Source organism: Pelophylax lessonae (genome assembly GCF_965119305.1).
Source record: "Pelophylax lessonae genome assembly, chromosome: 11".
Lineage (NCBI taxonomy): Eukaryota > Metazoa > Chordata > Amphibia > Anura > Ranidae > Pelophylax > Pelophylax lessonae.
Genome location: NC_138778.1, coordinates 238,977,723 through 238,990,003, shown reverse-complemented (window position 1 = coordinate 238,990,003; position 12,281 = coordinate 238,977,723). Strand labels below are relative to the sequence as shown.

The 12,281-nt window shown below is 45.9% G+C and overlaps 1 protein-coding gene across 1 annotated transcript in view; it reads right to left on the bottom strand.

Annotated features, from left to right (window-relative positions):
- Nucleotides 1–479: 479 nt before the first annotated feature.
- Nucleotides 480–12,281, bottom strand: part of LOC309567524 (WD repeat-containing protein 97-like) — a gene marked incomplete at its 3' end in the record, with an annotated part of 71,477 nt that continues 59,675 nt past the window's right edge. Inside the window, exons 14-16 of the mRNA XM_082272909.1 lie at nucleotides 10,838–10,984; nucleotides 9,254–9,358; nucleotides 480–809 (exon numbers count right to left, since the gene is read on the bottom strand). Coding sequence (XP_082129035.1) covers nucleotides 480–809; nucleotides 9,254–9,358; nucleotides 10,838–10,984 — 582 coding nt within the window. The remainder of the gene's footprint in view (nucleotides 810–9,253; nucleotides 9,359–10,837; nucleotides 10,985–12,281) is intronic.

Below are 12,281 nucleotides of genomic sequence, written 5' to 3'. Positions count from 1 at the left end.
GTCAGAGAACATTCCATCCCAGAAAACTGTTCTTCCATAGAGACCCAGCAATGATCCATGATCCCACCAGTTACAAATCATCAGATCCCACCAATAATCTATGAAGGGTTTAGGAATGACAGCAATTATTAGCAGGAAGGTGGACAGAGATGTGAACAGGAAGCCCTAACAATTGACCCGGCCACTGCAATGCAGATACCAAAAATGCAAGAAAAATATAAAGGAACTCTAATATTTTGTGGCGGTGGGGGGGGGGGGGGTGTACTCATAAATAGCCTAAAACAATGAAGGTTACAATTCACAGCTTTCAGGGCTTTAGAACAGATTTCTCCAGACACTCCGTTATCTTAAGGGGCAGTTCATCATATAACTGAGACTCTTTATCTACTCAAGACAGATAGGGGGAGGAGTCTCATAAGTCATATTACCCCCCATATGTCACAAGATCTCCAAGCAGACTCTCTTCCCATAATGTATGATTACCATTTACTAGCTCCATATTGTAGCGCACAAATAAGATCTACATGATGTACCTGAGGAAGGGAGGGTCTCTTCTCTTCATAGCTCTGTAAGGTCGGGGATGATGGGGGTGATGGAGGTGATGGAGTCAGAAAAGATGATGAAGAAGGAAGCAGATCAGATACTGTAACAGACTGTTCTTCCATACTGGCTGTGATTTTCTGAAGGATGGCTGGAATGTCACTGGATTCCTCCGGCTCCTCAATCACCTCTTCATCCTTCTTTTCAACCATTTCCTTTTCTTCCTCCACCTTTGGAATATTTTTAAAGATTGGCTTTTCTGCTGTTTTCTGAAGAAACAAGAATGTCATCATTTATACAGCGGATTGAACATATATAGTAATTGTAAAGAGAACCTGTTGTGACATGCCTAAGAACTTCTTATTGCACTGGAGGCCATTGAAAGCAACTACACAAAGTGCCATCTCTTCTACTTCTGGGTGACAGTTAACTGTACCCTAAATATAGGAGCAGATAGTGACCTGGAGGGCTCCGGAGCCATTTATCTTCAGTCCTAAAGGGTCAGAATATATAAAAATAGGGTTTTTGTGCTCACTATATAATAATCCTTTTCTTGGAGTCCATTTAAGGGACACTGGATTTTTTTTCCCTAATGACACAGGAATTCTTAGAATACTTAAGCTGCATACACACTATCCAACTTTTGTTGGTAGATTTCCTTCAGATTTACCTTTTCTATGTAGTGCAAGGGCCTGCCAGATTGCATACAAATTGAAAGTGTTTAGGTTTGACCTCATATTATCTGGTTTTGGTAAGTCTAAAGGAAAAAGTCTTCAGAAAATCTTATAGTGTGTATGGCCCATAAGACTACACAATTATACTGTCCCTACAGAGAAAATAGACACTTGAAGTTGGTTAGCAGGATAACTCCGCTTACAGACATCAAGTCTCACTTTCCTGAAATAAACAGAGGGGAGGGAACTGTACCCCTCAATAGACTCTAAGAAAAGAACTTTATAGTTAGTACAGAAACAAAACTAGCTTCTTTATTGTCCATTGAGGAACACAGGGATTCTTAGACTGCTGGGATGTCCAAAAGCCGTCCAACCGAGGGGTGAGCAACATAGCAACAAAGGCTAACAGACCCAGGAAGGCAACAGAAAGCTGAGAACTTCTTGCAGCTCGAAGGGCCACCTAAAGGATGGAAAGCCCAAAGCTGGCATCAGGCAAGCCCTGAAAATACACCTGGTAGAATTAAAAAAAAAGAAATCCAGGTAGTAGCCTTGCAAACTGGGAAAAATTTGCAACGATGGTGAAAAGCCAACAAAGCAGTCACAGATCTAGTAGAGCGTGCCATGGCAGGAACCGCTGGAACATGACCCTTGAAACCATAGGTTTGCCTAAAAATCTGCCTGAGTCACCTGAAGATGGTGGACAGAAAACCCAGGATACTCATAAATTATCCAAGGAATACTAAGGAAATACATCTTCCTGAAGAAGCAATGGCTAAGAAAGACTCACACAGCCCAAACCACATCCAGACAATTGGGAGAAATGTATTTTGGTGAAGAAGTGCTGGACAGGGGGACAGAAGAGCAAAGTTCAGGTTGCGGTGTAAGACAGATACTGCTTTAGGGAAGAAGTCCTGGACCTAAACACCAGCTCATCACCTAACCAGAAAAGGTTGATTGAAGTATAAGACCACGCAGTTCAGACACTTGTTTTGTAAAGGAAAGCATTACATAAAAATAAATCAATATATAAAAAACCTTGTGGGTGAGAGTAGAAAGAGGAATGTGTAATGGGTTAGCTCAGTAATATTTGAAGCACAGACAGAACCATACCCTATGGAGTCACAAGTGAATGAACAGGGCAAGCTACAAAAAATACTCCCTGTACAAAGATCTAAATGAAGAAGTAAAAGGACAATGGTTTCTAAAACTAAAGAAACCGGGCAGAAACCTGGCCTCTAAAAATGTTGGGGACCAATGCTGGTTTAGACCCGGCTGCAGTAAAGAAAGAAAAGGATTCATCCCGTGGAGAAACTTCCAAGACTACATTAAGTCAAGTGTGCTTTCCATGAGCAGAAACAGACCTAATGGGAAATAACCTTCAACTCTTTAAACAACATAGGAAAAACAAATTCAGAAATGCCCCTGTCTCATATACTGTGGGCTACAACTGCCCAACCGGGTAAAGCCAGTGACTGTGAAGCAGGGTAGCAGGTGAAGCTTGGGACAGAAGATCATGATGACCTGAAAGAGCCCATCGAGCATACACCAGGAGTGTTACCAGGCCATTCTACCACATTTGCTTCATACAATTCAGAGGAACAAGGATCACTAGAATGCCCTCTATCTTAATCCTGAGAAACAGATGTGGAAAAGTTTCAGACTAGAAAAAAATAGATCAGGGTGAATTGTTCTCACAAAATCACCTGAGCATCCACCACTTCTGCTAGAGGATCCCTGAAATTGTATACAAACCTGTCTGGTTTCTTAATAAAGCTGGAGGCCATGAAGTCTTCATTAGGTGTTTCACCTGCAACACTGGTCTTGGAATACCTCCAAGTGTAGGGACCATTTCCCCAGAGCATGTGCTCCTTTTTGATAAAGTCCATCTGTCTGTCCTGAAATGCTGTAACCACAGGACAATCATGACCATGTACTTCAGCAAAAGCCTGCACTGACTTCCCACAACAGGCATTTAAGAGTGCCATAATGGAGGTGCAAAAACAGACGTGGTGAAAACACGAGTCCTTATTGTCCACAGAAGTCAGAAAACCGCCTTGAAGAAAGGATATCAAATAAGAATAATTCCAAGCAGATTTTCTAGAAACAAAATGAAAACCTGAACCTTTTCACCATAGGGAATAAAGCAATTAAACTGTGATCCAGGAGGACCCGAGAAGGCTTAATGGAGATTTGCTAATCTGTGGGGGTAACACAAGAAGGTTGGAGATGAGAATCCAAAGAGGGGGAAGGAAGTAAAACTCCAGCTTGGAGCCCCAAGAAACCACTTTCTATACCCAAACATCAGAGATGCAAGTTGTCCAGATGACCTCTCACTCCCAAAAAAGGGCCGCACCATCATTTTAAGGAGTTCTTGTGTAAGAAGTAGACAGACTGAGGGACAAACCCTGTATGCAGACTGGGAACATGACTTGTAAGATCTCAAATGTTTCCTAACAGTTGCAAAAAAAATGGAAAAAACCTTAGCAGTCTATTTATTTGTCTGCTTTGCTGAGTGAGACAAACACTATTATCCCTCGAAGATTATGCAGAACACTCTGTTGGTTACTGGACTGTGCAGCCTGAGACGATGAGGGTGGCCCCATGCACAGTTCCTGTCCAAGCACCCCTGGTAGTGGGGACAGGGACTGCTGGGGCAGTGGAAGGCACAGGTGCTAGGAAGCTGAGCTAGTGAACTTGAGCTTGGAAAAACTGGAGCCCTTGCAGTGGTAATATGGAGTCAGGTCACAAGCTATGTTCAGCAGCAGCCAGGTGCAGGGTCAGGATTAAGGTCAAGGTCAGGAGCAAGCAGGAGTCAGTAACGTGCTGGCAGAGAGGTACCAAGCAAGAAGGCTGAATCGTTGTCACTAAGTTCAAGCCATGGTCGATAACACAACTGCGCAGAAGATATAACAGGCAGGGAGGATCCAAGAGAAGTACCAGACATAGCTAGGTCAGGAACAAGGTAAGCAGACATTAAGGAGCTCAGGATACAGGAATTAGAGCTGAAGACAATCCATTACTGAGGCTAGGCAGAACATGGGTTTAAATATGCTGCTGGGCACCAGGATCTGTGGGCACCCCAGTGCGCATGAGTGTGCCAATGCTCACGCGTGTGCAAATTCTTGACCTTGCCCATCTAGCTAATCTATGTTCACGACCCTGCACATGTAGATGAGCACTTGCATGGGAATTAGCACCTGCTAACCAAGCTCCCTGACACATTCTAAGAATTCCACAGAAAAGCACCTTAACCAGCATGCCCACGAGGGTTACCAACCATCAGAAAATACACGGACAGTATCTACATCAGTCCATGAATGTCCCAAAAGGATATGAAGTGTGCATGCAGGCGCACTTGTTTGTGTAGGAATTAGTTCATTTTGGCCAGCTTGGCCCAAACAAACTCGTTAAGTGGACAGTAAAGCTGGAGATCGGCTTTACCACTTCAGCTCATTACCATCTGTTGTTTGCTATCCATTGGTTGTTTGTTGCCCTGACTATATCTCACGCAGTGCAATTACTGAGGGCCTTGCAGTGCAAACAGCACATTTTCTGGCAGTGTTTCTAATCTTGGATGGATCATTATTTGTTTTCTGTAGTAACAGCAATCTCCAAGTCATGTTTTCATACTGTGGCAAACACAGCCACTGTATATTGTCCTTCGTGTATGCATTATGTTTATTGCATGTGTATACCTTTAAGAACCAAGTGTTTGTAGTGTGGTTTATGTGGAGAGAGTGAGAACTCTTTCACTTGGGACTATCATATGTCTGAGCAGTGTCCCTCAGGAGATGGGTGGGGGTTTGTTTTTGTCAAATACCTGCCTTCTATTGTCCTATTGTTTCTGTCTGGCAGAGTAAGGTTATTATGGGATGTTTAGCTTTGTGTGTGGAATGTCTCGAAGAGGGAGGGGTTTTGGCTGAGTGTAGATCCCTGTGTTTTTCAATAAACAAGGCATTCTAGTTTTGACCTCCAAGCCATGTGTCGTCTGGTTATTGGAGGGTTGGGAATATTATACGCTACCAGGATTATTGTATGCTGTGCCTGACTACCAGTGGAGATATCGTGGATCATACTGCTACTCCGCTACAATTGGTGGCAAGCGACGGGATCTTTATCCACACAGCAAAGCAGCTTTCGGCAGTATTCATGCGAACAAAGAGAAAAATAAACCATTCAGATGAAACCGGAGTTCGGCAGTACGTAAAACTACACGAAAGGCTGGTGAATGGGAACGGATTATACACGGCTAAAGCGGCAGACATTGAAAGCATTGCTGGAGGCAAGAGGCAAGATAGCCAGCAACAAAACCAAGGCGACACTGATCGAAGAACTCATGGAAGAAGACAGAGCAGCCATGGATGCAAGGCCAGAAACAGACCGTGAATTTGAACTGGAATTTCGCAGCAGGATAGCGTTGTATCCAAGTACCCCGTCAATGGAAACCCATGAACGGGTCGTAGCGTACATACATGAATACATCATGGCCATAAGGGGGCCCCAGCCACAACCTCTCCAAGTACACTCAACTCCACTCAGCATGCCGCAAGGTAAACCCAAAATACGGTACCAGGCATTTAAAAACTTCACGGACACGGAGGGAGAAATAGATGGGTATTTGCAAGACTTCGAGAGGCTGTGCCAGTTACATAACATTGACCCAGAGGATCAGGTACAGATATTGGCTGGGAAATTGTCTGGCCGGGCGGCCGATGCGTATCGGGCAGTCCCTAATGCCAACATCCGGGACTACCAGAAAAGTTAAGCAGGTGATTTTGACCAGGTATGCCATCACCTCCGAGGCATACCGACTCCAATTCCGGGATCTTAAAAAGCAGGACCAAGATTCCCACACTGAGTTTGCCCATCATTTGCACAGGGCGGCCACCGGATGGTTAGATGCAGCACAAGCCTCTTCACGAGAGGATGTCTTGCAATTATTGTTGGAGCAGTTTTTCCGGAGACTACCTCAAGAAATGCAGCTCTGGGTAAGGGACCGTAAACCTCGCACCCTTCCAGAGACTGCTAAATTAGCAGATGAGCACCAAGACACTAGACGGGAACAACGACCACCGCCTAGGGTAGTTGCCCAGCAACCCTATCACCGACCAGCAGTCACCGAACCAGCACACCCGCGTTCAGGAGGAGGTAACAGTCAGTACCCCAGATACCAACCACAAGCCCATACCCGGTGCCATCTCTGCAACCAAATGGGGCACATACAGAAAGACTGTCCCCGAAATCGGCCTCGTCAGCCCTGGCCGAATCAGGGCTACACACCAGCACCTCGAGCCGCTGTACACTGTTACCAAGCAGCCCCTGCATTACAACTCTCCACAGCAATCCAAATGGAGGAAGCCCTCGGCACCCTACACGAGGTTAACCCCATCCAAGAGGCATCAGACAATCGACAAAACCACGACAAGCTGTGCACATGGAGGGGAGACAACTAGAAGGGTTACGTGACTCTGGGGCTACCATCACGTTGGTCCGGAATCACCTTATTGCATCCAGACAACTCACTGGGGATTCTGTAGCTGTGCGAGTAGCAGGGAGAGCCATTTTCAAAGTTCCCACTGCGAAAGTACACCTGAATTGGGGAGCGGGGTCAGGGAATGTGGAGGTGGGCATGATGCAGGATTTACCCGCAGACGTTATTTTGGGCAATGACCTGGGGGAGCTGACTTCAGCTTTTGTTCCCCAATCTACCATCCACGAAGCTTATTCGGCTGTTACCCGGCAGCAGGCTCGCACCACAGGACCACTACTACCACAGACGGGGCGAAACTCCTCCAAACACCAGACACCCAGATACCCGTCCCGCAGTGGGGTACAGTGCCACAGGTGCAAGCAGTTTGGGCACTATCGACGAGACTGTACCCAGAGCAGGAACCAAGCTGCATGGATCCGACCATGGTCACCCCCTTAAACACGGACAACAGTCCCCTACTATCTCACAGAGGTTTCCCCAGTTGTACCCAGGTTCAAACACACCGAGGAGCAATGGGGTACCCTTCATGAAGCTAACCTGGTGCAAGCCGCTACGGAGAACCAACAGCATCATCTACAAATCGGTCCAGTTAAATGGAATGCCCGCTCAAGGTCTCCGAGACACGGGAGCCACTCTCACCTTGGTCAAGCGACACCTGGTTCCAGATGCCGCCCCGAACCGGAGGCTCAGCAGTGGTACGAATGGCAGGGGGAGCAGTACACCGGCTACCCACTGCCAGGGTCCACTTGAATTGGGGTGCCGGGTCAGGTCTGATTGATGTGGGGTTGATACGGGAGCTCCCCACCGACATCTTACTGGGAACGATCTAGGTCAGTTGCCCTCAGCGATCCTGCCAGTCCAGATCCCAGGCCAATATCCCGGAGACCTAATGGCCTTCTGAGGTCCAGACGCTTCAATGTTTGGATTAAGAACAGTATTGAGCCCGGTTGGAGAAGATGGCAGAGAACAACCTGTAACCTACTTGAGCAGAGAGCTTCTCCCCAGGGAATGAAGCTTCAGCCCTACTTGTATGGACAACAGTTCACAGGTTATCGTGACAAACTGAACTGGAAAAATGATCTGCGAGTACTCCCCGGACATCCCCAAGCCGATCCGTTATGGATCAGACTGTGTATGCTGGCTTGGTTCTGGGGGAGCATTGTGGCAAATACAGCCACTGTATATTGCCCTTCGTGTATGCATTATGTTTATTGCATGTGTATACCTTTAAGAACCAAGTGTTTGTGGTGTGGTTTATGTGGAGAGAGTGAGAACTCTTTCACTTGGGACCATCATATGTCTGAGCAGTGTCCCTCAGGAGATGGGTGGGGGTTTGTTATTGTTAAATACCTGCCTTCTATTGTCCTATTGTTTCTGTCTGGCAGAGTAAGGTTATTATGGGATGTTCAGCTTTGTGTGTGGAATGTCTCGAATAGGGAGGGGGTTTGGGAGTGTAGATCCCTGTGTTTTTCAATAAACAAGGCATTCTAGTGTTTGACCTCCAAGCCATGTGTCGTCTGGTTATTGGAGGGTTGGGAATATTATACGCTACCAAGATTATTGTATGCTGTGCCTGACTACCAGTGGAGATATCGTGGATCATACTGCTACTCCGCTACACATACATGTGGCGAATTTGGGGCTAATAGAGGGTGCCAAGCTGAGGGTCCTATCCATCAATACCTGACCAACCTAAATGTATATGTTGCTCTCCCATCTATAGATGCCAGTTGAGCCCTATGTTGGATGAGGTTTTTGAGGATTCATGGATTACGCTTTTCCAGAATTTAGACAATCTTTGATTGATTGTAAAGGTATTTGTGTCTCTATATGGATATGATAGACATTGATGTTCTGGAAGAGCAATCTATATTTCTTACTAAGCTGAATTTGTTATACAAAGTACAGGGCCAGCTACATTTTACAGGAAGAAGTTTTTATTTTTATTAGGATGACAATATGGTTGAATACGTGAAGGACAGAGATCTAGAATTATAGAAATCTTATTAAATCAACCAAGAATTTTGGAGGAAAGGCGGAGATTCAGGTTCAAATTCACTTCTCCCTAGAGCACCAAACTTCAACCTTCACATGGAGCTGGTTATGTAATTGCCTCTAACATGGAGCTGGTTATGTACTTACCTCTAACATGGAGCTGGTCATGTACTTACCTCTAACATGGAGCTGGTTATGTACTTACCTCTAACATGGAGCTGGTCATGTACTTACCTCTAACATGGAGCTGGTTATGTACTTACCTCTAACATGGAGCTGGTTATGTACTTACCTCTAACATGGAGCTGGTTATGTACTTACCTCTAACATGGAGCTGGTTATGTACTTACCTCTAACATGGAGCTGGTTATGTACTTGCCTCTAACATGGAGCTGGTTATGTACTTACCTCTAACATGGAGCTGGTTATGTACTTACCTCTAACATGGAGCTGGTTATGTACTTACCTCTAACATGGAGCTGGTCATGTACTTGCCTCTAACATGGAGCTGGTTATGTACTTACTTCTAACATGGAGCTGGTTATGTACTTACCTGTGGATGGATTTCCTGATGACTCCTACGCTCCGCATATTCCATCGGCCACAAGAGCTGAAGGAGGGCAGAATTTGGAATGGTCCCAATGGATAAAAATGAAGCCTGAGGAACAGAAAAAAAAATCAATGGTTAATGGAGATTAATAAAAGTTCATTATCTAATGATCCTATGTACTACACAGTGCTGAGTATATTATCGAATGATCCTATGTACTACACAGTGCTGAGTATATTATCTAATGATCCTATATACTACACAGTGCTGAGTATATTATCTAATGATCCTATGTACTACACAGTGCTGATTGCAGCAGTCAGTCATGATAAGAGAATTTATAACCTCAGAAGCCTCGGAGGGGGGAGGTGCAGGAGACAAGACAAGCAACCAGGAAACGCACTACCCAACATAAGAGGGCGATGTCTCTGGGTGAGGTCTCTGGGTGAGGTCTCTGGGCGAGGTCTCTGGGCAAGGTCTCTGGGCAAGGTCTCTGGGCGAGGTCTCTGGGTGATGTCTCTGGGTGATGTCTCTGGCCTCAGCCATCTATGGCATCCAATAGGACAAAAAACACTTCTCTGGCAATATTATGGTGGTAATCTGGCACAGATGAGGTATGAAGGAGGCCATACTGTATGTCACAGAATGCCCCTAGGATTACCTTTAACCCCCTATACTACCCAAAACTGGTACTGGTACTTCTGCCCCCCAGGATTACCTTCAGCCCCAATACTACCCACATCTGGTACCATTACCTCTGCTCCTAAGATTACTTCAGCCATAGTACCATCCACACCTGGAACCTTTGCCACTAAGATTACCTTTGGCCCATTACTGACCTTACCTGGTACTGGTATCTCTGGCCTTAAGATTACCTTTGGCCCGAGTACCTTTGGCCCTAGTACTGCCCATTCCTAGTACTGGTACCTCTGGCCCTAAGATTACCTTCAGTCCTCATACCACCCAGGCCTGGTATAGGTATATTTACTTATAACAATAAAGATTATCTTCACCTTCCTGCTCAGTTTTATTTTTAATCCCCTCTTACCAGCATATTCACTGTCCTAGTGAATCCCAGCTCCAACACCCCCTACACCAGGTATCGGTACCTCTGCCCCTAACATTACCTTCAGCCCTAATTCCACCATAGCCTTGTACTGGTACCTCTGCCCCTAACATTACCTTCAGCCCTAATTCCACCCTAGCCTGGTACTGGTACCTCTGCCCCTAACATTACCTTCAACCCTAATACCACCCTAGTCTGGTACTGGTTCCTCTGCCCCTAACATTACCTTCAACCCTAATACCACCCTAGCCTGGTACTGGTACCTCTGCCCCTAACATTACCTTCAACCCTAATACCACCCTAGCCTGGTACTGGTACCTCTGCCCCTAGCATTACCTTCAACCCTAATACCACCCTAGCCTGGTACTGGTACCTCTGCCCCTAACATTACCTTCAGCCCTAATACCACCCTAGCCTGGTACTGGTACCTCTGCCCCTAACATTACCTTCAACCCTAATACCACCCTAGCCTGGTACTGGTACCTGTGGCCATCAGACACAGGAGGCGGACACACACATACCTGGAGGTGTCTAGGCAAAGAATGAAAAGGGAATCCCAAGGCTGAGTCAAAGAATCCTCTATTGCTTTCCCCTGGACTCTCCGGCACATCCTCGGCTATCCTGGCTGGAATTGGCTCATTCAGAGCTATATAATCATCCTCAGGGATCTAAGAAACGTAAAAAAAGTATTAACTTCCCCCCATGCAGCATGTTCCCTCCAATCAAACAGCACAGAAAACACCCAAATAGATGCCTCAGCTCTGTCACTAAAGGTAAACTCTCGACCAATCAGGATTGAGTATACCCAACTAAATCTGTAGGAGCCAGGCCTACTGCACGTGTGTGGTACAATGTTTTCTTCTCCTCTATTGAGAAACACGGGAAATCTTTCACCTCTGAGTTATAATTCCGCTTACAGGAGAACTGGATATCGGCAATCAAACCTGCAAACCAGCCCAGGATGACTCCGCTACTCCCAGCATGCCTCAGTTCTTGTAGAATTCTAGAAGGATGGACCTCTGTTCTTTAGCTGTGCCGTGTAGATGACTTCCCTACTTTTGTTAGCATCTTTTATTCTTCAAGTTTTTTTCTCTACAATACAGATAGAGCTTTCCTCTTTAATCACAGCTATCCATCCCTCCTCAGCTTGGCTTCTGGAGTTCAGGGATAGCCTGGAAGTAATATTTGGGGGCTGGGTTCCATGTACAACGCTTTACAAATGGGCAGCACTTGTCAGCTCCATGGTCAGTGGCATTGTCTGCTTCTCCTGTCTCTGAACACTCATTTTGTGGGTAAGCTGGTCAGCCTGGGCACTGGGGGCTACCCCAAGCACATGGGTTGCTTGATCCCTTTACAAATTCCGTTACCCACAGAGGTTATTGCTGTAAGACTGAATGCTGATGTAATCCACTGGGAGGATGTATCCAATTCGCACTGTCCCTCCATACAGCATCAAGGAAGCATCTCCCTGCTGCTGCTCCTTCTTGTATATAGTCACATGGAAGTCAGATCTTCAGTCTGCTCCTTCTTGTATATAGTCACATGGAAGTCCGATCTTCAGTCTGCTCCTTCTTGTATATAGTCACATGGAAGTCAGATCTTCAGTCTGCTCCTTCTTGTATATAGTCACATGGAAGTCAGATCTTCAGTCTGCTCCTTCTTGTATATAGTCACATGGAAGTCAGATCTTCAGTCTGCTCCTGCTGCTCACCTATATTGACTTTGGTCACCTCTGGCCATCTGATCTTTACCTGCCATCAGCTGTCTGGGTTTTGTGTACCCAAGGCCTTACCTTGAACCTTGAGCCTTAAGATGCCTAACCTCCATGCAGTTGCAACATATCTAATTCTATACACGGATGAGAGACAGTCCCTAATGGTACCGACATTTGCATCCTAGAATCTCGCTACCCTTTACTGCTAGAGTCTATTCTGTCATCGGAGTCCCTTTCAGCTGTGTTCAGTA